This window comes from Cheilinus undulatus, linkage group 8 (assembly GCF_018320785.1).
Source record: "Cheilinus undulatus linkage group 8, ASM1832078v1, whole genome shotgun sequence".
Taxonomy (NCBI): domain Eukaryota; kingdom Metazoa; phylum Chordata; class Actinopteri; order Labriformes; family Labridae; genus Cheilinus; species Cheilinus undulatus.
This window is the reverse complement of record NC_054872.1, coordinates 30061326-30087635: the sequence shown is the minus strand read 5'-3', so window position 1 is coordinate 30087635 and position 26310 is coordinate 30061326. Positions and strand designations below refer to the sequence as shown.

The following is a 26310-nucleotide window of genomic DNA, read 5'->3' as shown; positions in this document are numbered from 1 at the left end:
TTAATTAGAAATATATAATACTGGGGTGCAGGTGGCCGAGTGGTTAAGGCGCGCACCCCATGTACGCGGATGGCCCGGGTTCAAATCCAGCCTGAGGCCCCTTACCACATGTCTCTCCCCTGCTCTCATCCCTGTTTCCAACTCTAGTCACTGTCCTCCTCTATCAAATAAAGGCACAAAAATGCCTAAAATAAACCTTTAAAAAAAAGAAATATATAATACTTTTTGGGGAGGGTTGGATGTTAAATGTCTAGTTTGCCAAATTAAATATTAAAGAAATAATTGGAAAAGCATCTGAGTTACAGCACAACACAAAACTACAATGCTCTTACTTCAAATCAGACATCACTCATGTTAGCTCCCTGTAATTTCCACTATACTGCCAATTAAATCAAACACTTCTGCTACATGTTCACAGCATGCTTCAATTATCTCTCTTCCACCAAAAGCTAATTACTGTCAATAGTTAATAAGAAGGCGAATATTTCCTTTAATGGCAGTGATTAAAGGAGAAAATTCTAATCTGTGATGAGCACAGATGAGTTGCAGTAAAGTCTACATTGATTGTTTTCCCTTCTTTCATGCTGAACACAAATGGTTTGGTCTCTCCCGTGACGGATTAGAAGAGACAGTGAGGATGCGGACCGAGGAGGAGGGAGCCGGGGGGTGAGGCAAAAGGCACAACGAAGGGTGCGAGGGTTTTTTAGAGGTTGAGAGATGCAGTCGAATGTTAAAGTACAACAGCAGAAGGGTAAAAAGGTGAGAAGTTGAACGCTGAGGAGAGTGAAGAAGAAAGGATGTGAAACTCAACAACAAAATTGAATTGAAGCCCAGAGGAGAGGAGGGAGACAGATCTAATCTGATAAGCACGGGGGAAGAGAGAAGGAAAAAAGGAAGAAAAAGAGAGGCACGCTGATGGTGTTAACAAAACGTACTTTGAGATAAAAGACATGAGGAGGGAAAGGGAGAAATGGATATCAGTGAAAGAGAAAGGTGGATTTATGCCTGTTAAATCAGATAACATCATTCTGAATTGTGCACGACTCTGCCCCCTCAAAATTCTGTGCAAATGCATATATGCTGTGTCTATGTGCATGTGATATCCTCTTACATGCCGGGCAGAGTGTGTTGCAATCTGAGAATAAGATCTATATTGAACAATGCCTTTCATTTTGCAGCACATTACTTCTTTTTGTGTGTATTTATATTTGAGCTGTGCAACAGTGAAGAACAGAGACAAACTGCCACTTCTTATGCAGCTCATGCATGTGAGCAAACAGGCCAGGCGCCAGCAGGCAGGTACTGACTAATAAACTTAACATGCATGTAATGGAACATGTATGCTTTCAGGTGTAGCCTACATACTGTAAAGCACTCTCACATTTACTGCATGCACTGCTGCACACTGTTACCGCACTCAGCTTTAAACTCCACATGAAGTTCAAGCACAAATCTGATGTTTATCTTATGATAACAAAATGATACTAAATGGTAATTAGATATCTTCATAGCTCAAACTTGGTGGAAATTTGATGGATGCAAGCTGGCTGTTTACTGGAGCTGGAAAAGAACGAGTCACACAACACTGCCTACGCCGCTTCTTGTTTGTTGCTGTTGGCATGTCAATGCTAAAGTAGCAAGTAACTAACTACTGGGCCAGCATTGAATAAATAAGCATCTTATCATTTTATCCAACAATTTATGCGACCTTAGAGGTTCAGCACATAGAAAAGACGAATCTTTTAAAACTACAATGAATATCTTCCCAGGCATAGTAAAAAATATACATCAGTGCCACATGAGAGCTCAGCGGCCTATTCCATCATCATTATAGAAACTTCAGTCATTTACAGATCAATCTTTTTATGTCACTCACTGACACACATCCAATACCCTGTCACCTTTTAAAAACAGAAAGGTGTAATCTTCTCAATGGTGAAAGCACTGATGCAGTGACTGATGATAACACAAGCCTGGGTTAGACCTCTACAGAACCTGTCAGAGAAAGAAAACCGAGAAAAAGATCAGTGGTGTTAGACTGAACAGATTTCTCCAAGTCCTGCCCTCAAATAAACCTGAACAAAATCTAACTGCCCATGAATTAACACTGCACCTCTAGACTGACAGCTGACAGTGACCCCTATACTATTAACTTACATACATTAGTTTATGTTAGATAGTTATGGTGTGCTCCATTTGATCTTGGAACTTGGAAATTCTGAGTTGACATCATCAAAAATGTGCCCTGAACTTGTATTTCCAACTAAGAAAGTCGGAGCAACCCCCCGGTACTCCCAGGTATGAGCTCATAGCAAATGGAACACATTCAACTCAGGTGTGACGTCACTCCCTGGTCCAACATCCAACCTCCATGTACACAGCATTAGCACTCACCTATGCTTCAGTGATAAAGAATTTCTTGTCCTTTATCCTGACCAGCAGTATTATTCCCACAAACACACAGTCAATACATAAAACTGTCTATATCCCAGTAGACTGTCATCAAGGCGAGGTTGTGCTGGTCTGGGAAAAGGTACACTTCCTTTTGCAGCCACTAGGGAGTGCCTGCTTTTAGTTAGCATTTTTGGGTCTTGTGACTTGCAGTCGGCAGCCGTTTCGTTTTAGCTTTTAGTCACTGGCAGAACCACATAATGAAGCTCTCTGCCAGATCTGCTGGTTTTTTGAAGATGGCATCACGCAGCAGTGAAGAATGTTTTCTACATTGCACCTTGTGATATCACAGATATCCCCTTTCCTTTATTTCTTTTTCAACCCAACAAGTTCCTTTTTTGTGGTTAAGTTCATAACTTAATCTTCAACCTACCGAAGTTAATTATTTCTATCAAAATTAAAATCTGCCTCTTTCCAAACAGCTAAAAGTTTATAGTGGAGCTTATGAGTGGCTAAAATTCATGCTTAAGTCTATTGGGTCAGAAGAAGAGAGAAAAAAAACATTTTTTTTTTTATTATCAAAAAGCTTTCAGTTTTGTTCTTTGTTCTTTGTAAAGAAATGTGGTCCAGTTCTGATTAAACTGCTACAGCTACATCTGAGCTAAATGCTACACCAGAACAGCTCTCCACCAGTAGCTATTGCCCCATTCTCCTGAAATGATATTTTCGTGTCTGGCACAAACTTTGTGGGAGATTTGCAAGATGGATTTGCCGGATGACAAACATGGAGTCTGGCAAATCCATCTGCTTTGCAAGGTTACCCAAGTGCCACACATTGAGCCCATATGTAGCAATGACAGAGAAATGAATCTTTTGCCCCAGACGTGGAACAACACTAAATGAGTTAGCAACTTCACTCATGGTGCAAAACTGTCTAATCACAAATGTAACTCTTATACCAGGAGCATGTGCAAAATATTTTTAATGGAGACAATTGTTTAACAGGAAACATCAGAATACATGTAAACACAGTTTCTTTTGACCTTTAATCCAAAAGCAGAATACCCAAGGACATGCTGGGAAAACTGCTGACATACTTAAAGTGGCAGAGCACTGTATACTTAAAACTAAAAATCTATTATATTGAAATAGATCAGAAATAGCTATTTTGAATTTCCTAGTAAAAACTTTAACAAGCTTTCACAAGGCGGTTCGTTCTCAACTCCGACCAACTCTTGTTTTTCTACAATCCTGCCTTTTGAATAAAAGCCAAAAACAATCTTTAAAAAATGTGATATGGTGTGTCATTGCAGTGTTGACAGCAAAGTAGCAAAATATAACTACAGTTCTAATCTTATGTATCTTTAATCTAAGAAGAATTTAATCATCCAAATGCAATGTCACTGTGTTGCCATATTTGGGCATTTTTACTGAGTGCCTTGTCATACCATGCAAGAGAAATGACATCCAAAACTTTGAAAATAATACTCAAGTTCTATTAATCCAGGATTTGCCTTTAAATCTGTCTGCTGTGTATAAATTATCACCATCCACACCACAGTTATTATCAGAAGTGATTTTGGGTTGTACACCATCCTCACCTCCCCCACCCTGCTGCGATTCCCACTGATACCTCCACTGCACACACCCTAACTTGATTTAATCAAAAGGAATTTTTCTCAAAGAGATTAGCAGAGCAGCAGTTGATTTCTCTCTCTCCCTCTCTTTCTCTACCTCGCTGAAGCAACTCTCCATCTCTTCTCTTTTCTGTGGGCATTAGCGTGCCCGTCACGTGCAGCAGCCACAGCGCGCGTGGGAGGATGACTGACTCCGTATGTGAGTGTGACATCAAACTTGAGAGCAGAAGCGAGGGTTCTTTTATCAATGAATTCTTCACCATGTACGCCAACACATTCCTGCACGTGCGCCACATGTGCAAACCCTGAATTGGCTTCTTTTCCGCTGTGAATCTTAATATACAGCAGCAGCCTGTTACAGACTTGATTACCAGTGTATCAGTCCCTGTGTATGACAGTGAATAAGCAACAGCAATCTGGTTATTGATCCACAGATGGAGTCTACAACCCTTAATGCAGAAAGCATCAGAATCTCTATCACAGACCCGCTGCTGGAACTTAAATAGACATTTCCAGCGACATCCAAGCCGTGATGCAATGAAAAAAGTCCCAGCATTAAACTAATATGTGCTTAGATGGATGAGTGTTGCTCCATGGTTTAGCTGGTGGGAGTAATAGCCAGTGTGGGGGCACTCATTGGGTTTGATTCCCGCAAGGCTCCCATAAATAGTCAATGTGCATCGATTCCAAATGGCTTCAGATGAAAACCTGGGCTAAATGACCATGGTACCATTATATTAGCAAAATGACAAACAGCAAAACAGATATAACACAGCATGAAAGCATTCCTGATTGATTGTTTCAACCCTACAAGAGGCTGAGGCACTGAGTGTGTGTATGCTTGGCGTGCCAGGGTTTGTGTGCTCATGCATGTTCTCTGTTCATTTATTGAATGACATGATTGTTATTGGCTGAGCGTGTATTTAACATTCAACATTCCACTCGATGCAAAGCTGCACAGACTGGTTTGTCGATCCAGCTATGACTGTCATTAATGTCATTAATTGGTCGGAGCGCACACACACCTGGGTCCCTCGGTCCGTCTCAGGAGGCTGAGAGAAAACATCATGTGGACACTGTGTGTAGAGCTCTGCCTCTGCTTAAACCAAGAAAAAACCCACTCCACTAAAAACTGATGGGATTAAAGGATAAAAATGTCAAATGAACTACTGCTTACATTTCTCTCCACACAATGTCAAGCTACTTTTACCAGATGGTTAGTGTAGCTTAGCACTTCCTCAAAGTAAAGGTTACCAAATTGGTTGGCTTTACAACCCTTTTAACATATAAAAGCAAAATAAGGGGTAATTAACAGAATGGCTTGAGTTGGAAAGTCTCTGGTTTCTTTTAATAGTTCAAGTAGTTTCATCCATGTGCATTTTAGGAGTTTAGTTGTATGCTTAAAAAAACAGGCAGTCTGAAAAGAAAAATGAGCAAAACAATCATGGATCCCATCATCTGATGATTATTAAGCCTTTGTTTGGCCATTTCTAGACATCATGCAAGAGTAGCTAACAAGTTCTCTAAAGTCAGATTCTATCTTAATCTCTGTAGCTACTTGTAAAGCTTTTAATATGGTTCCCTAAAAGTGAAACCAAAATATCTGGCGCTCCCCCTACTGACTGAAGGCCATGACCTCCGCCTCCTTTATATTAGCATGCGGGACGAGTCAAACCTTCAATTCAAAATACACATCAAACTAGGGTTGCGGTTAATCACTAAAACAGTTAAATTCGTATATCAAATTCACTGGCGTGGGATTTACAAGTCAGCTAAACAAATCACCCATCTTTTTTATAAATACAGGCTTAAAATCCCAGTTTATAATGCTCTTTCAACAGTAATGAACCTCCTGCCACTAGAGACCACTGTAGCTTCAGTTAATGGTCACTGCCTTCCTGTATGGCTCTTCACGGACATAAACATGAGAAGCTTAGCGGTTAGCATGTAATAGGAACAGCGTGGTATGACAGTTTTTTAAAGTAGTAAATGAAAAAGTATGTAGGCTGTCGAGGGTTAAACTCACGTATAATATACACCCCAAGTGAAAAGAGGCCACATTTCAAAGCATGATATTAATCTGCAAAGAGGAATGAATCCTGGCAGCGCTAACTTGTAATGTTAGCCTTGCTGTAGAGCAGGGGTGTCAAACTCAGGGCCCGGGGGCCAAATCCGGCCTATGGAACAGTTAAATCTGGCCCACAAGATAATCTTATATTACTGCTATTGTTGGCCCATCAGTATGAGGTCTGCAGATTCCTCAAGTATAAAAATGTAAACATTCCTGATGATTTAAGAAATCCTTGTTAAATCATAAAATCTGGAAAAGTAAGGAGTAAAAATAATTAGATGAGAAGTCAGGAATGTGGAAAAAGAAATCAATTTGTGTTTTAGTTTCACATTTTTAATTCTGCATTTCACAGTTGGGACTCAAACTTAGGATTTTGAGTTTTTGATACTTTGAGCATTTCAACTCATACTTTTGACTTCTCATATAGTATTATGAACTTTAAGATTCATTATTCAAAATTGCAAGTCATATTTTGACCTTTTAAACCAGTTATTTTGTGTTTTATCTCATATTTTCAAATCTAAACTTTGACTTCATAATCCCATAGTTTGACCTTTTAGACTCACAATTTGAAATTTTGAATCCTATTTTGACTTTTAATTTCATGATTACAAACTTTATTTCATATTTTGACATTTTAAACTCATGATTTTGACTGTCTTTCTAATATATTTGCCTTTAAAATAACTTTTTTTTTACAATTTCAATTTCATGTTTTGACCTTTTTGAACTAATTAATTGACTTTTCTCAGACTGCGAGCCTTTAAACTTATCTTTTTTAATTTTAAATGTCAAAATCATTTATCATCAGTCCTAAGTTTTTAATTCACATTTATTTACTGGTGAGATGAGGTTGACAGTTTCTGGTTGAAAAGGTAACCCTGTTATGCCCTCAGGTTAGACCTGAATCCAGAATCTGGCCCCTGCTGTGATTGAGTTTGACACCCCCGCTGTAGAGAGTCTATCAGGCTAACGTCACACCTGCTGACACTATGACCTTGTGAGGAATCTGTCAGTTTTCTGAGGATTTTCTCCTCTTTAGACTAGTTAGTTAAAGGAAATTTAAATGAGCATTTAGCCGAATACGAAATAGACGCTCAGGAACATCCTTACATCGAACAAATTTTTTTCCATCTTAGAAGCTGGTTCTTATAGAGCTATGTGATATGACCTAAAAATTTATGTCATAGTGTTTTTTTAACTTGCTAGTTAATTATTATATCAATCATATTCATATAGCTATACATATATATACTGTATACATATTTATTGTTATAGTTATTTTAAGTTATCATATCCTGGTGGGGTGTAATGGTATTTGTATTCATCCTGAACGGTCAAGGCTCAGTGGTCACAGTTTAGTGCACTTAGTCACATGACAACTATGTCTGAATTCTTTCTACAGTCTACGGTCTGAAGTGGCAGTTACACTTGTAACTCTTACCTAACTGCTTTTAAACAACCAACAAAGAAGAGGAAGAAGCAGGCATAACAAAACACACAAAGTAAATGTGGGACTTTATGTTCCTTTTTTAATGAACCAATGAACTGAACCGTGCCAAAAAAACAAGGTGCAAACTGACCCCTATATTGTGATAATAATAATACCAGCGATAACAATGATGAAATAATCTACTTTCTGTGGTTAGATTGGCTTTGTAAAAAGACTTGAAACCATGAAAAACAGCTAGACTGGCTCTTTCTCTTTCTAAACTTAACAAAATAGTCTGATTTTGATGATGCTTTCTCTGTCTGCGAGAAATAGCAGCTCCTATGTAGCTAGGTTGGTGATGAACTATCCCTGATCAATTATGCCTTCATATGGGTCATTTTTATCATGTTCATGAGAAGAGACTTGGTCAATTCTTCCCTCTTAAAGTATTCATGACATTGTTAAATCTGTTAAATCCCCTGACTGTAACAGAAATCATTCACTTTTATTTGTCAAGCCATTCACTGAGATGTAATGCACTTGGCACCAACACTCTGGATCTCTGCCCCTTTTGACATGTTCTACTAACTCAGTTGGGTCTTTTTAAAAGAAGTTAAGCTTCTAAAGCTATAAAAGTTTTGGCCAAATACCTCAGACACCCTTGTGTCTTTGTGTAATTGTTTTACCTGAACTTCCCGTGCATGGTAGGCGATGATGAGCCCCAGCAGGATGACTGTGGACAGACTGATCAGACACTTCAGGGCCAGAGAATACATGGAGCTCTGTAAGGGGAAAAATACGGACATACCATTAGAATCATGCAGCTTAAATAAAAATATATTTCAGATCACAAAGCCATCATTGTCCACGTTCTCACATATGTCCGGTTCAACTTTGAGCAGGTTCAAGATGAGCAAACAACATGCGAACTACAGCAGCAAAGACGATAAGCGCCAGCATTTACTCAACAGAGTTTAAAGCTGACTAGAAGTGGAGTGGTTGTATTCCTGCCATCAATATCGCTCTGAAGTCAAGCTTTAAATCCTCTGCTTGTCTGGTTTCATAGGGCTTATAATCAATGCAGTGGGGAACTTCCGATCAATACAACTCATAGCACTTCAGTGGCTTCCTTAACCCCCTCACCTCACATGTTCAGAGAGCAGCTTACTGGAGCCATCATGCACACGTGAACACACTCACTCATAAACACATCCAGACACTGGTCCATTCATACAATGCACAACTGCAAAAGACAAAAATACCTAAATCTACACAATAAGAAAAGGAAAAAGCCCATCTGATATTGTTCGCATTCATTTGATAATATGTCAACATAATATTGATTCCTGCAGATAATAGCAGAAAAAGTGTCCAGTGTATACACCGCATTCTTAGCACCTATTTTTCATCAGCAGCCTACATGCTGGGTCAACTTCTATACAGCATAAAGAGCTGAGACAAACAATACCATTACCACAAGTGCATGCAGCTGCCACCATCACACTGGGTGAGACCTCAATTACCTTAATTTTACCCATTCACCATGTATTTTAAGCCCTGCTCAGAATATGCTGGAACACACAATGGCACGGACCAGACTGGTGGGGTTTGGTACCACTTTTTAACTGTTTTTCTCCACTGTTATAGCTGTAGAATTAAAGAAAATTGTGTGCATAGATCATGTCATACTAATGTAAACTCAATGTGCTTTACAGAAGCTAAAACCAGACACAAAACAAACTAAAAAGACAGAAACAGAGATTTAAATGAGTCAGGAAAAACACGACAATTCCAGGCATGATTGCACCATTGCATCATGCTGTACAGCATTCACTTTCATACACAAATGTTAGAGTTTCCTTCAGAGGAGCATACTCAAGTCCATACACAGATCTACACACAGAGGTTAATGAACAGGCAAAGGCTTGAGAGAAAAGCAGTGTTTAAAGGACACTTTTAAAAGAATTAAGTGTTTTAACAGACCTCAGGTCATCAGGAAGTTTGTTCATGAGGACAGCACCACAGTGACTAAGTGCACCTTCACCAGATTTAGTTTTAATTTCAGGTACATTCAGAAGGCCCATACTTGATGATCTGAGGGGTCTGACTGGATGGTTGTCAGTGAGACAGTCAGAAAGATAGGGTGTCATCAATCAAAGCTTTATAGACAAGAAGTTATGTTGTGAAATGGATTGTGTACTTAACAGGAAGCCAATGAAGATTTTTCAGCACAGGTGTAATATTTTCTATTTTCTGTCCCTATTTGCATCCTGCTCGCAGTGTTTTGGATTTGCTGCAGCCTTCCTTTTGACTTTTAAAAGTCATATATTATGTAAAGTACCCTTTTTCAGGCTTTTTTAACAAAATATGTGCCCCTGGTTTGTCCACAATCCCCCCAAGAATCAGAAAAATCCATTCCCTCCCATCTTTCTCCACCTTTCAGAAGATGTATGCTGAAATGAACCGTTCTCAGACATTCCTCTCATGATGTCATGTGGGGAGTTTGCAGCTCCCAGGTTTGGTTGGCCCTCCCCGCTTGGAAGAAAGTTCCACCCTTAGAGGAGGATCAGGAGAGCCACATCCGTTAAGCCAAATACATTTCCAGATAGGGGCGGAGTCAGACAGCTCATTAACATTTAAAGCCACAGACACAGAAACAGCTCAGTCTGAGCATGGCTGAAGCACATGGTTTTTAGACATGCAAAAATCCAATACTGGAGTATAATTTCAGAAACAAACTTCACAGGCATGTTTTGGGGACCTCTGAGACCAAAATAAACCAGCTTTAAAGGGGTAATTTGTGTGACCTTTAAAAAAGTCCAGCAAAGTTCTGTTTTAGTCATTAAAAAGTGTCATATTTCAGTAAAAAATTTTAAGGAAAAACAATCATTCTATTTCTCTGAATCTGGAGCAAAATCCTACTTTTGTGTCCTATGTAGGCTACAAAACCTGAGACCATACTTTCTACAGCCAAGATGAAAAACAGCTGTAGACACCACCTACAAATGAACTCTTCTCTGTAGATTCTTGTTTCTTTCACTGTTCCAGTCCCCCATCTTTAATCTGACCTTGGGACCAGGAAAAGCGCCCCAAAAGAGACACTCTGGCAGAGTTACTTTTAGCTTTTCTTTTATTATTATTTCGTAGTGCGGACTGAGACATAATGAGCAAGCCAGCTAGATGTTTAGCTTATGTCACAGAGGCACACAGACAGTGGACAGTGAGTAAGTGACTGAGGCTGTGTGAGTCAAATGCAATGATTTATTTTGGAGCAGTGATTTCTTTTAGACAAAGAAAATTTTACATTCACATCCCACCCTGGCTTAAAGTCATCAGCCAGCGGCAGATATGCGATTCATTTGCAGTCTGGATGCAGAGGGGTTAACATCTGCTCTGACTGGGAGGGACAGGAGCGTGAAGACCGGACTAACTGTGAGTGCTTTAGGACAAGGGAGGGGCCCATGGCAGCACCTGCTGTTCATTGGGGAAGAGTAAGAAAAATACAAGCACCAGAAAAAGTCGCTGGATCTGTCGCTAGTCACTTTTTAGAAAAAGGGGGTCTGGAAACTCACTAAATATAGCAACAGAGTTGCAACACTGGTGCTGCAAAGCCCCAACTGGCTGATCCTGCCCTGGCTTACCATCAGGGTTTTTGATTCTCAAAATGTTCACGCTCCAAAACCCAACTTAAGAAAACAAGACTAAAATTTAAAAAAAAAAAAAATCCTAAGTAACTCAACAAGTGTTGAGTGTCTCTTTTGGGTCACTTTTGTCAGTCCCAAGCCTGGATAAAAAAAAAACAAAACAAAACTGATTAGAAGAAAGTTCATTTGACATTTAGGGTGTTTTTTACTCACTTTTTTGTCTCTCTACCGACGCTTTTCCACTCTCCTACAGTGGTTATTACAATTACGTGTACATTATGCAAATTTGGCAACGATGTCATTTCATGACCTCAAGCAACTTTTGGGAAAGCCAATGGCTACTTTCCTTACTGAGGAGTTTGCAACACCGACTATTTACCCACAGTTTTAAAAGGGTGACAATAATTTTGTCTGGCCCATTTTTAGTTTTGTGTAAAAATATTTCAATTTTGTCTTTTTTCTTCAGATTTTTGTGTTGCTCCAATTCACATGACGGCAATTAACACATATATACAAAAAACATTTGTAATTGCAACAATTTCTGGGAGAAATGGTGTATTTTCTGGAAAAATTCCAGGGGTGCCAATATTTTCATCCATGACTGTATAATCAAAAGAAATTACTTTCTGTTTTTATTACTGAATATTTATATTCAAAACGACATCATCTACTATCTATTTATTAAAGAATCACATGTTGTTGGTCACAGTAAGAGTAATGGGTCAGTACTATTACAGAACAAATATCGGCATGTCCGATATTGGCAAAAATCCAATATTGTGTCTTAATATAACATTTGTAATATCTCACAGCTTATTCTGTTTCTCAGGCACATGTCTGTGAGGCACTAATGTCCTGTAGTACATCCTGATATCCTGACAAAAACAAGATTCTGTGCAGGATCTGTTGCATCACTTCACATCATCCAAATCTGCCATGCATCAGGAAACCTTGTGATCCATGCATGTGGTACGGCTCCAGGCTCTGTGTTAGTTTGTGTTGGCTGCTCTGTTTGTGTTTTTCTCCCTTTCTTTGGTTCAGACTGAAAGATTTGGTCAAACATGAGATTTATTTGGACAGGGGTAGTTGAATGCACATTGAATACAATTTTGACAAAAGGATCTTTGTCAGATGGCGACAAAAACACAAGGAATATAAAATATATATACATGTTCCCCAGAGGGTAAATCAAACTGAATTAGTGATACTTTGAATCCTTTTTAGATCTGCCTGAGTCTTATGATGTGTGGGTTAGTGTGGGTTCTTTTGCTGGCTGTGTTTTTGATGTTGTTTGGGTGTTTGGAGCTGGGTTTATGGCTCCTTTGTGTTTTTGTTCTAGGCATTTGAAAACTTCTATTATGTTTTAGATTTGATATCCTGAAATCACAGCTTTAAATTATTGAGTGCAATATCTCCACAAATCTCTGAATTTACTGCCACAAACATGTCTACAAACCTTCAATGGTCCCCAGAGGAGTTACTTCACTGACCTTTGTCAACACCTGCTCACCTGTAGCTACACCAGAAAGTTGATGATTTTAGTTTAGATTAAAACATCTTTATAAATAATGCACATCTGGTAAATTGTATATTCACGAGATAAACTGTAAAAACCTTTAATATACTAAGCTTACATACACCATTCAGTTAAGATTCTTGTTTGGCCGACACCTCAGTGTGTCATCAGTGAACATTCCTGTCTGCTCCAGCTGCTTTTACTTGTGTTTTACAGTACATGTAAGTATGATCACTGAGAAGATGTTGGCATGCTGAAGTAAGCATTTTGCAAAGCACTTCCTTTCTTAAATGCAGCCTCACAAACCTCCAAACATGACTCTGAACCTTCAGAGCTGCTTTACATTATTTATGTGTTTAATTGTTACATTCTCATTATGATTGCTTGCTTTTGAACCCTTGGAAAGTTAAATGAGATCAAGCCAAAAAAAAAAAAAAAAACACATTTCATACTGGGTCCATGATTTGGATGACAAAAATAGAGAAATGAAAAAATGTAAAAGAAAAAACAAGAAAGCCAACAGACATTAATGAGATTCTTCTTCTAGGACAAGGAGGCTTGTAATCGTTGCAGGAAGAACACAGACTTAGTTGGAGCTAAATTGGTTGGACAAAGTTAAAAATAACTAGATTTTAAGTGACCGTAAATAATCAATGAACTTGTTCTTTGTATATATAGCGCAGGGTTTCCTCCAGGATTTTTTGAAACTGTGGGGGAAGGTTTTGCCGACACCCTCCCCACCCCCCCACTCCCCCACGGAAATTTTTAAAGTAACATTATCACAACTTATAACTTAATGTTTTAGGAAATAAAAAAACACTGGGGTCCCTTGGGGTACATTGAACATGGATATTACAAAGCTGTTAGAGTTTAAATGTCTACAGGCCATTCTTAAAACTAAAAGAAAACAACAGCTTTTAGTAAATGTCTTAGTAACTTCAACATGCCACAGAATAAACACAGCCCCCCCCAAAAAATATATCTTTTATGCTTTTACTTTGCCTCCCCCCCTTACAAACATACATGAACACTTTAAGACCATACTAATGACAACAGCCTGGGGATATAATTTGACTGAAAGACTATTATAGTAGGATTCTGCTTTTATTACGTCCTCTTGCAATCATTTTTCCCCAGCGGAGCATCAGGTAAGCCTTAGCCTATAAAACTTTTTAATATCATGATAACTTATAAACATTTATCACTCACTTTTTCAACAAGCTAACATTAGTTTGTTCATGCTTGTTGCCAGACTGACCTGCACTCACTGACAGACACACAAGCTATCTCTCCTCTCTGTCACACACATACACACACACGCACAACTGCCCCTGTCGCCATGTGACTGCAGCTCGCTTCTCCTTCCTTCTCTCCTGTTTTAGCAGGCATTTACAACACGAAGTGAGGCAAATATCATGGATTACATCAACGCCTGACCGCCCATCGCTATTGTTTTATCCAGTCTCGCATTGTAACAGAAACGGAACTAAAGTTCTGCCAGAGTTTTTATGACAACAAGCTATTTTAGATCGCTAGCGTCTCATCACCATCAAGAGATATGGTTGATGATGAATATATCTACTCAAGTTTACCACTTATCATCCGATTATAATCGGGGAAGTACTAAACTAAGGGAAAGTAATGTTTATCAGCCGTCCGTGTGTGACGACAGAAGTTGAGACACCAGTGTTCGTTTTTCAAAATGTAATTACTTAGAGCAGTGTCACATTTCATGATTACAATTTCAAACTCCTTTGGTATGTAAATGTGAGCAAATATAGAATATAGGTCTATATGGATCCATTCATATAGTATAATTTACATTTTTAACATCTGATAAAAAAAACATCATAATTCTGAAGGCATGGCAGCTTTTATTCTGGCATGGCAGTGCGCCACAATCAATTGCATGTAGCGGAAACCCTGTACAGTATGTAGCTACTTATCATTTGAAGCACAATCATCAAGAGGGGTCTGGCTGTAGACCATAGTTCTCGGACCCCCCTCTCTCTGACTGTTACTGTGAGCTGCCTCTATCAGAACAGAAATACATGCTAAAACAAGTTTTGATTAGGTTAAGGTTAGGGTTCAGGTGATGGTCAAGATACCAAAAGTTAAAATTCATACTGCCCCCTTTTGCAGCTATACCACTCTCCACTCCTCTTGGAAGGCTTTCCATAAGATTTTAGAGTGTTTTTGTGGAAATTTGTGCCCATTCATTCAGTACAGCATTTATGAGGACAGACGGTAATATTGGATGAGAGGGCCTGATTCACAATCTCCATTGTAGTTCATCCCAGAGATGCTCGATAGGGTAGAGGTCAGGGCTCTGTGCATACCAGACCAGTTCTTCCACAATGGACTCATGAATCCATGTCTTTATAGTCCTTGCTTTCTGCATTGGGGCACAGTCATGTTAAAATAGAAATGGCCATTCCCCAAACTGTTGCCACAAAGCATTGCATTGTCTAAAATGTCTTGGTATGCTGAAGGACTGAAATCGTCCTTCACTGGAGAGAAGGAGCCTAGCCTAAACCCTGAAAAGCAGCCCCATGGTTATCCCTCCTCAACCAAACTTCAAAGTTGAAACAATGCAGTCAGTCAGGCAAAGTTCTCCCAGCATCCACCAAGACTCACCTATCTGACTGCCAAAAAGAAAAGTGTGATTTGTCACTGTACAGAACATGTTTCCACTACTCCACAGTCCAGTGTCAGCATGCTCTACAACACTCCATCCAATGCTTGGCATTGGATTTGGTGATGTGAGGCTTGCATGCAGCTGCTCGGCCATGAAAACCCATTACATGAAGCTTCCACGGCACAGTTTTTGTGCTTATGTTGATGACAGTGGAAATGCAGAGCTTTCACCTATGGAATCAGCAGAGCGTTGGCAACTTTTACTCACTGACCACTCTGTGATTTTACGTTTCATGCTTTGTGGCTTAGACGCTTTTGTTCCTAAATGCTTCCACTTTTTAATAAAATCACTTACACTTGGCTGTGGAATATTTAGCAGGGGGTTAAAGTTCACAAATCATCTTATTGCAAAGGTGGAATCCATCACAGTACCACGCTTACAGTCACTGAGCTCTTCAGGACAACCCATTTAATGTCACAAATTTTTGCAAATGGAGACTGCATGGCTAGGAGCTTGATTTTATACACCTGTGGCAACAGGTGTGATTGAAACACCTGAATTAAATAATGAACAGGTGTGGCCAAAAACTTTTGTCTACATGGTGTTTCTTCATGGTAGAAAAACCCCAAAGTTTGAGCAGCCTTCATACTGACATCTACATGCATAGGAACTACGCAGACGTGCTCACATACATGTCTGGAAACAGAAAATTCCTTTCCTTCCTTCTGTCGGCGTACGCCACAAGGTTTACGGTAGCATTCATTCATTTCTAACCACTATCTTGTGTAATTATTTTATTTCAATGGCTACCATAAAATATTTAACCAAGAACATTCAGTATACAGAATAAGAACGTCAAGAGTCAGTTATCAAACAAACCCTTAGTCTGACTCTTTCCTTCAAAATTTAAACTATGCTCATTCAGTGCTTTCTTCAGGTATCACTGACTAAATTGACTATATTGGCTCAAGGACTGCCATTAAAAGGCCAGTTATGAAACACACACAAAAAAACTTGAAGCGCGTTCATCCACAGGTTCACAAAGGTCACAAGTTGAACACAAAAGCCTGCTGTCTTTCCAGGAAGAAGAGTTGAGCCTCTTGAAGACCACAGCATCTCAATCCGATATTTGGGCTGTTAAGTAGGATGCTATTAAGCATTCATCGCCAATCACTCTCTCTTTATCTGAGGCTGCGCTCCCAGTTTAGACGTACATTACTCAGCCTTCCTTCGTGATGTTATTAAGCGCAATCTATGTTGCGTTTTGGGTTCATGAATATATATTGCAAGTCAGCCTCCTGGAAAATAGAGTGTGTTAGTGTGTCACTGTGTCTATTTAGGGTCTGTGCGGATGCTTCATGGCCTTAATGGTATTAATTCAACATCACACACAAACCAGAATGCACGCATGCACAGTCTAGTTGGTTAATCCTCCCAGACATCCTCCTCTGTTGGGTGTTTTCTCTTCTTTTAATCAAAATATGAAAGAATCAAAAAGCTTCTCTAGCATCTAACACATGTATAAACACACACAGTTTGAAGGAGAGCATTAAGGGAGTGTTGTTCATTTGTTGCTCATATCAATGTGGTTATGGGCCACTGCACAACTCCAGGAAAATACCATCAAGGTTTGGCTCTCCTCTGATTTCCTCCATCAGTTTGCCCACAGCCTAACAGCTGCTTTTGGTCTTTATTTGCTCAATTTTTCCCTCTCTTCCCCCACCCCTGTCTCCGCTCTTTTTGGAGAACATCTCATTTGTACTCAGTGAAGCAGGCTAGGTGCAAAGGAAGCCAACATTGTTGTGCTAATGAGAAAAATGCAGACCAGGATTTCAGCAGCGTCAGTGTGAAGACACAGTCGAGCTGAAATGGGTTTTTCTTCGAGTTAAATTCAGCTGCCTGTTGTCCATTCAGCTCTGCCCATCACACTGTCAGGAGCATTTTGTCCCTGCCTGTTTCAGTTCCTTTAATCCAACTGTATTTTTAAAGACTCCACTGTGAATGACATGTGTGTGTTTACATGCTTCCATTTAGTCATCACTGAGAAGTCTCCATTTTATTTGCTCACAGCAGGCCTTTCATTGATAGTAACTGGACACCTCTAATACTGATGTTTGCTGTTGTGAGTGAATGCACCTGTATTAAAACTCTAGATGAATGCTTAATGCTGTTCTTATACTTCAACAGGAACATAGAAAGCTCTAGATTTGCATTAGGTTGACAGCTGTTCTCAGGTTTAACACAAATTCTACAATATCTCACGGCACAAAGTAATATGGGAGCCTGATAACAGCAGGGGTCTTTTCGATTTCTCTCACAGACAGTCATTTGTTTCTTTGCACTGTCTTAACACTCATGCCTGTCATCAGGGCTTGTACCTGGGCAGAGAACGACCAACCAATCAGTGTCATTTAAGATGAGAGGGACAGTAACTAGTGAGCAGTGAAGAAATTAGCATGGATGCAGCTATAGTGCTATAGTTTATCAGAACTGAACAACATTTCTAATAGAGGGGTAAAGAGTTTAGCAGGGGTTTGATTTACCAACACTGACTAACATGTAAATGGGTCCTTGTCAAACTCATGTCATGTTTTACTCCTTGATAGCAGTATATGTTCTGTTGCTCTGACTGACCTGTGATGAATGTGAATGTTTGTCTAATTGTATTTGGAAATGCTCTGCCCTTCCTAAACGCCATCTAAAGGGTGTTGTCCAGATGGATGAGAAATATATTCCATGCCATGTGTGAAACAGTCTGGGCTTTCCATTTAGAAAAGGACAGAAATTAATACTGATGCATCTATGTGACCTACAAAGGCAAAAAAAAAGACCATCAGCAAAAAGATGGAGTCAGACTGCAGACTGTAGATCCCTGACAGCCCCTTCACACCGTTACTGTGAGATGTCATATGTGTCAGAATGCATATACACGCTAAAATTTTCAAAATCTTACTTTCAGTTTAGTCCTGATCAGGATCAAGGTGAGGACTAGGACACTAAAAATTGAAAGTTAAAAAGCTTACATGCAAAACCATATTACAAAATGTTTACTAAAGCTGAGTAAACAGTCTGCTTACAGGAAAATAGTTGGTTCTCCATGAAAGCATTCTGACATAGCAGACGCAGCTTATGTAGCTCCATTATCTACTTCACTACATAGCTACGTAGCTAAAGCTCACAAAGCTCAGAGATATCTATATTTACAAAGCTACAGAGCTAACATTAGTTATGCTACATTAGCTGTAGCTATGTTTGCTGCAGCTTACATTACTAAAGCTAACTTGGCTACATAAGCTTACAAAGTAACATTAACTATGTAGCAAGAGTAGCTATATAAGCTTTAAGAAAAGCTAACAAAGCTAAAGTGAGCCAACATTCATGTATCAACTTCTAAAACAGGTCTTAACCAGGGCAGTCAAGATCAATAGAGTTAATTGCAATCAGTCAAGGTCCACAATTAGTGCACTCATTTTTTTAAATCGCTACTAATCACATGTTTTATTGTCCCTTTCAATACACTTTGGCTAAGACATGTCAGCCTCTCCCTGCAGCACAGTGATGTAAAATAAGCCCACTACTGCCCTTTAATGTCTCATTTTACTTAAAAAAAAAAAAAAAATTACAGACAGCTCAGTGGTAAGTCAAAGTCATCTGAACCCTTTTTGAAGTTCGCTTATTTTATTTTCAATCAACTACAAGTTGTTTTTTTTTGTGGTTAAATTCATGTTAAAATCTTTGATCTACTAATAAAAATAGGTCTATATCAAAACAGGAAGTCAATTACCCCTAGTTAAAAACAGTTGAAAAATCAAGAATTACACAAAAAAACAGTTTAAAATGCAAAATATTGTAGTTATAAAATGTGATGAAGAGGGTGCAATTAATCGTGATTAACAACAGAAATTCTGAGATTAATAACAATTTAAATTTTTAATTTTTTTGGCTGTCCTAGTCTCTGTTTCATTTAGAATAGGGTAGGTCACACATTATACGATAATCATGCCGATTGTTGGGCTGAATCCTCCCCTTTAATCAAGGTCAGCAAAGGCTCAAATATCAGATAGTTCCTAAGATTATCTCTTCGGATTATGCTGTAGAGTGTGGTGGGGTACCGATGAATTCTTCCCTCTCTGACCTGATCGGAGGTGCCCCAAACATTGAACATGTTCAAAATTTATGACCAGAAATCCTGTTGTGTGGGGGAATCATGCAGGACAGCTGAGCAGACACGAGCCAAATATGGAGGAGTAGCCAATAAGGAAGCAAGCTGACTGAAGGAAGAACTAAATCAAAAACACAGCCATGGCAATTAAAGTAAACAACAGCACCATAGATGGCACTGGTAAAAAGGAAGGATAAATTATGATGGATGTCAGAAATGGAGGAAAACATGTTGATTTGTGGCAACAAAATGAGAATTTGACATCATGTACTGGAAAACATACCACAGATGAACTGACAAGTGAGAGAGCTGTGGACCAAAATAGCAACCGTAATAGACTTAGCATGTAGCCAACAGCTAACCACAGTAGCTTCTTCACTATTAAGTCATGTTTGACTGCAAGAGATTTAACATTTTGAGAGACGAGACCAGGCAAAGATTCTGGTAGTCGGTGAACAGATGTGTGTGTCGGCTGTGTTGATCCTCTCATTCTACACCACTCTTGAAAAACATTGATTATTTCTATGTAGTGCTTTAATGCCTGTGAAGACTATAGCAGGGTAGGTGCCCGACAAGGACATTAACAAAAACCCAGTGAAACACCCTTTTTGATTTTTTCACAGCAAAGATTCGCTACAGTGGGGTTTCCATCCACTTGTTTTTAAGCCAATTTCAATTTCAAAAAACCAAATCAACAGCATCTCTTAAGTAAACACCCTCAGCTGTTACCAGCTTTAAAGACCACCTAACTTCAGAAAAGTTAAGAGCTCTCCATTTCCACTGATAAAATCCTGCTTCATTTGTTTAAATGTTTACTATCCTCAAAGATATGGGCAACTGACTAAGATGCAACATGAAATTAAGCGCTGTTCTGCAGTTTTTCTTTTGAACCATTATCTGTTAATTGAAAAGTGGACATACAGTTTTATTTGTATTATGAGGGTGCAACAAGAGGTTAGGTTTAGGTAAGAAAGGAGGAGGCTGGGGTGGTGGAGGAAAAGCTTTGTCTGCAGCAGCACTGATGAAGCAAGGGTCACTCAGAGGGAGGTCATATTTACATGCCTTGTTAGAAGAATGAGCTGTGATTGGCTGTGAGAGCTGGAAGACAATGATTAAAATCAGCTGGCTGTCAGCTGGTTGTGGCCAGGCATTTGACTTCTGTGTCCTGCATGAACTAATGCTAAGCTTCATTTCATTTTAAATAAAAACCTGTCAGTACATACTATGGGCAGTTAAGTCAAGCTACGATTAAAAGTACCATCCTTGTCTATGCATACAAGCACGTTTGTAAAGAAAGACTTTTATATAGTACCTTTTAAAAGCAGACTTAACAAAGTGTTCGAAAGTAAAAATGGTAAAAGCATGGCAATATAAAAAAAAATACATTAAATACCAACAACTACATATAATCATACAGGATAGACAAAGGCACATTTAATAGATGGGTCTTTAATTGTTTTCTAAGTGTCCATAGAGTTCACACCTCCCCCTTTCAACTTGTTTTTATAGACCTTGGTTAGCAGGACTGGAGAGAAGATGACAACTTCAGAGCTCTGTGAATTTCATACATATTTCCCATTTACTTAGGCTACACAGGATTTGCATGCTCTCCCTTTATGCTCATGGTGATAACCAAAGTCTGACAACACTACTTCTGCAATGCTCAGATTTATGGCGTTCAACTTCCAGGTCAAAGCCTGGTGAGAAACTATGGAGCATGCACAGAACGCATAGGTCAGTTTGGGTCCGACTGAGGTGAGCAAATGCAAGAGTAAATCAACCCCCAACCACACGATACAGTCATCATCATAGTTGTAATGCTAACAAGCTGTAATGGTCTACACTGAGTCACTACTGTCAACTGGCAAAGAATGACACATTATTGAATTCATCCAGAGTGGGATCAAATTGTTCTCCATATGTTTCAAAAAGCTAAATTCCAAATCAATGACCCAACATATCATTCCTAGAAATCTTTGCTTCCTGGTAAAGTGCCAGGTAAGAGATGAAATCACATTAACTGGTGATACGATAAATGAAATTTAACTAAATATCCATTAATCCAACAATAATGGCATCCTCAAAACAATCTAACACTCTCTGATAAGGTCAACATAATACTCATGTACTTTAGACGTACCCGTTTGTTGTTCGTCCTCCTGATCGATAGCTTGCAGCCATCGTGTTCTCTTTGACTTAGAGGAATGCGATAAAGTAGAATTTCAGTAGGGCTAACATGGTAACAAGTAGTTTAAAGTTCATTTTTAGAAGGACTAAAGGACAATATACTGGCTTTTCTGACTGCGTAAAAGCACTGCTTGTTACTAGTTGATTTCAAACCAATGTGAGCCTTTGACTCCAACCTTATTTTATTTTCAGCCCATATTCACACTCTTTTAGGTGTCAGAGCAGTGGCGGGCAACTAGCGGTCCAAGGGCTACATGCGGCCCTCTTCCTTCCTTCCTCACAAGCTAATTTGAAATATCAAGAAATAGAAAAAAAAATGAAACTATAAAATCTGCCATTAACAATGAAAATAGAGACTTTTCTAGAATTATCTTTGATTACTGGCACATTTTTTTTTTGCAAGAAAATAACAATATAATCGGTTTAAAGTGTTGCTGTTGAACTCTTTTCTACACACAATTAAATGCGTTTAGATAAAAATAAGATGTGCAAGCAAAATATACAAAAATAAAGTTAACAATTACAATAAAAACAGTTTAATTTGTCTTAAATTCTGTGTTAAGATGATTAAGCATCACTATTTGCATTTGCATGATGACAGTGATATATTTTGTAAAATTAATTATAATTGTTAAATTAAGTGTATCCCATAATTTTGCCCTCCTGTAGTGAGAATAAAATTAATGTGGCCCTCTCAGTAAGCAAAGTTGCTCATCCCTGTTTGAGAAGTTGATGAAAACCCAGTGTTAACATCCATCATATTTTCATTTTAAACTTAAATTGAACGTTTGTCACATGTTAGAGTCCATCGACTTGATGATGTTACTTTGACGCCAGTGCTCTCTGTGTACATTATGAAAAATATGCTGAGTCACTTTGAGAACGATCAATACCACTCTCTTGTCTCTTGTCTATACGTTAAGTATCCAGCTAATGACAGGCTGTGGTTTCTTGTGGGGGGGGTGTTGTGACTTGGCCGGGCATTGACTTCCTTTCCCCCACAAACAGATTTCTTCTAAAAGAGAATAACTTTCTGTTGTTATGTCTTACTGACCAACAGGTGAGCATGGCAGACTATATGTCAAGATTCCTGCAGTCACAGTGAAGTTGGCTGGTAACCAGCAGTGTAAAGGTAAAAGCACTGGTCCAAACTGTGAAACAAACAAGAGTGAATATCCCTTTACTGTTTCAGCTTCAGAATCTGGATTAAGAGCATGCTCATTCACTGTCATACTTTCCAATCTTACACCTGATGAGAACAGAGCAGGGCTGCATAATGAATCCCAAATGATCAAAACTGCAACATGGCCAAGTGTAATGCCATAACCAGCACCAGATTCTCAGACCAAAACAAAGCTTTTATTTTTTATTTTTCCCATGTCTACACTGTCCCTCAGCAAAACCTCCCCCTCTTTTACCACCCCTCCCTCAAGACTTTGATTTTAGTTAATATTTCATAAATAAAGTTTTTTTTTAAATAAAGTCATTTCAAGAACTATCCGTTCTTTTTTCTGTTGTTTTTAAATACAAAGTCTCTTTTAGACCTACTTGTAACAATCAACTTGTTTATTTTTTGTATTTATTTGTATTTTTTTTATTATGACCTCACTTTTGAATACCATTTCATCATTGTTATTCAGAGTTTATCGTGAACTGGACTATGTCAAATCATAATTTAGTTGTTATGATATTTAAGACCTTCACTTGGAGAGATTTTCTCAACCAGACCATCATAAAATCCGCTGGTATAGAGGAACACATGTCACATCTTTTCAACTTCTTTCAGTGGTAGTTTAAATTCCAATAATTTTGTGACATAAGTTCGTTGCAAAATAGTGTCATTCCCACTTATCATGAATATCCTCTGTTAATATCTGTCAAAATACTCAAAATCATTTCTGTCATATTGTGCAGACACAAAGAAGAGGAATTATTAATGTACTGTCCCATCATGATAATCTTTGAAAGAAACAAACTTTTGCGTTGAAATTTCATCAGTACAGATTAAATAAATAAATGTTTGTTGGTTAGTGTTGACAGGCCTTATTTTAACTATGGACAGGTTTAGGAGAATATTTACAGTAAATTCATATAAATGTATGCTTGATGACAGTGGCCTGTAAAAAAAAACAAACAAACATAATGATAAGATGTTGACTGATTCTGAACCATCCTTCACAGTATTTTAAATGTCAGCATGTAAGTGTCAAATGCTTTTTTTCTCGTCTCCTTCTTGTCCAGCTGTGCAGAAGTGCGTGATTAGTGAGTATTGATTAAAGGCTTGGTGAGCAGCATGCAGAGATAATACGCTTTTTAGGCTCTTTTAGTTCAATTAGCAGACACACACATGCTTGCAGACACATCTACAGACTAGGGCTGAACGATTCTGAAACATACTCAACTGTGATTATTTTGACTTCTACTGCAATTTTGTTATGATTTGTGGAGCTTAAGAGTGACCGTTTCAAAAATCATTATTAAGACATTAAATAATTATTGAAAGATATAAACATGATTGATGAATGTATTTTTTGCACTTCCTGCACAAAGATAAATTATTTTTACATCTGTGTATAAAATGTGCACCAGGACATCTCTGCTGCAAATCCTCCCAAATTCAGTCAGGTTGGATGGGTACCGTTGATGGACAGCCATTTTTAGGTCACTCCAGAGATGTCTGATGGGGTTCAAGTCAGGGCTCTGGCTGGGACATTCACAGAGTTCTCACTAAGCCCCTCCTGGGTTGTCTTGGCTGTGCTTGGCTTGCCACACACAAGGGTGGAGGATTTTAAGCATCTTGAGTGAAAGCTCATCATAAACAATTCTTTGTCTGGGTAATCAAGCGTGTGGTGTCAACACGATTATTTTACTGCCCGAAAAAATGCGTCCTAGCATCCCTGACCTCGTGAATATCGAACGGTTTGATATTTATAAATCCTAGGTTGAAATGCCTCTGGGGGCGGTGCTAACTCCCCACATGACATCATGAGGGGAAAATCTGAGAATGGCTTGTTTCAGCACACATTTTCTGAAGGGGAGGGGTCTGATTTCTTGGAGTGATTGTGGACAGGCCAGAGGCACAAAGACAAGCCAGAAAATGTGTATTTTTCCAAATACATGACCTTTAAAATTTGCAAACTGTCTAGTGTGGCCAACTTTAGGGCAACTTTCATGTTGGAAGGTGGACCTTCTGAGGTATTGAGCACTACAGCACAGGTTTTCATTAAGGAAATGTTTTGCACTGACAAGAGGCTTTCGTCTAGCCACTCTGCCCAGATCTATGGAGGGCTGCAGTGATGGTTGTCCTTCTGGAACTTTGTCCCATCGCCACACAGGATCTCTGGAGCTCAGTCAGAGTGACCATTAGGTTCTTGGTCATCTCTCTCTTACTAAAGCCCTTCTCTTAGGAAAGAAATCTAAAAGTCAGACACATTGCCATTATGGGGTACTGAGTGTAGATTAAATAGCGAAAAAATTAATTTAAACAATTGTAGCATAAGCCAGCAACAACATAAATTGAAAAAATGAGGGGGTCTGAATACTTTCTGAATGCGCTGCAAATTACAATGGTCCTTTAAACGAGCCTTAGACACACATTTCACCTTAAAGAGACATTGCAACTCCTGCAATTCGAAAATTCCTGAAGACGGTATCACAATTCCAATGAAATTTTCACTAACTGTTCAGCCCTAAAGCAAACACAACACTTTTTGGGAAACTAACTGAATACATTTATTTACCTAAATCTGACTCTTACTGTTACTTGCCTCACATTGTTTGTCTATTCAAAACCTGGAAAGAAAAGCTCAGTCAGGGAATACAAAACACATTGAATCAGGTGCGTTCTAGATGAGGATTTTCCCCCCTGTTGTCCCCGCCTCACCTTTATTGACACAGAGGCGGGAGTAAAGACACTTTGCTTTACAGCACATTACTCTTGTAACGATAAGTCACCCGTACACGCGATAGTAATGTGGGTTTGTGTGTACCTGTGTGAGTGTATAGTAACAAGTTAGCCTTGGGGGTCTCTCCCTGACGGAGTGATGCCTCCTTGCAATCAGTCTCCAGGGAAACAGGCAGTAGACAGAGGAGAGATGTCACCTTACCAGGATAAACACACAGACTCACACACACGACTGCACACTGACACACCATTACAGCCCTACACACTCAATTAAATCCAGACAAAGGAGGAAGTGATTGCACTCACACTCACATGGACACACAAGCAGGTGCATCTGTGTGTACCTATATGACAAAGACGTGAAGACACACAACATGGGTGTGTATCTCAGAGGAGAAGAGTTAGTGACGTTAATGTTGTGTTACCACCGGATGATGCAAGCCCTAACACACCCATGTGTACCAACAAACTCACACATACAGACACAGCTAGCCTAGCCTTGTTAGACTGAAAGAAATGAGCAGATTTGTACCTGTTAGCAGCAAGACCTGTGGGACCTGTCGTCCCTTTAGAAGCCTGTGATCTGGAAGATGAAGAGAGTGTGCAGCAGAGGGGTGGAAAGGAGGAGGAGGAGGAAAAGGGGATGGAGGCGTGCAGAAGTGCTGAGATGGCTGATAGAGTATGGTGGCAGTGGGTGAGTTTAATTCCCTGATGATGCGCTCGTACTG

The 26310-nt window shown here is 39.1% G+C and overlaps 1 protein-coding gene across 2 annotated transcripts in view; it reads right to left on the bottom strand.

Moving 5' to 3' along the window:
• Nucleotides 1-26310, bottom strand: part of kcnn3 (potassium intermediate/small conductance calcium-activated channel, subfamily N, member 3) — a 109664-nt gene that overhangs the window by 67046 nt on the left and 16308 nt on the right. For both annotated transcript variants that reach the window (XM_041792943.1, XM_041792944.1), the window contains exon 3: nt 8218-8313. In XM_041792943.1, the coding sequence (XP_041648877.1) occupies nt 8218-8313 (96 nt within the window). The remainder of the gene's footprint in view (nt 1-8217; nt 8314-26310) is intronic.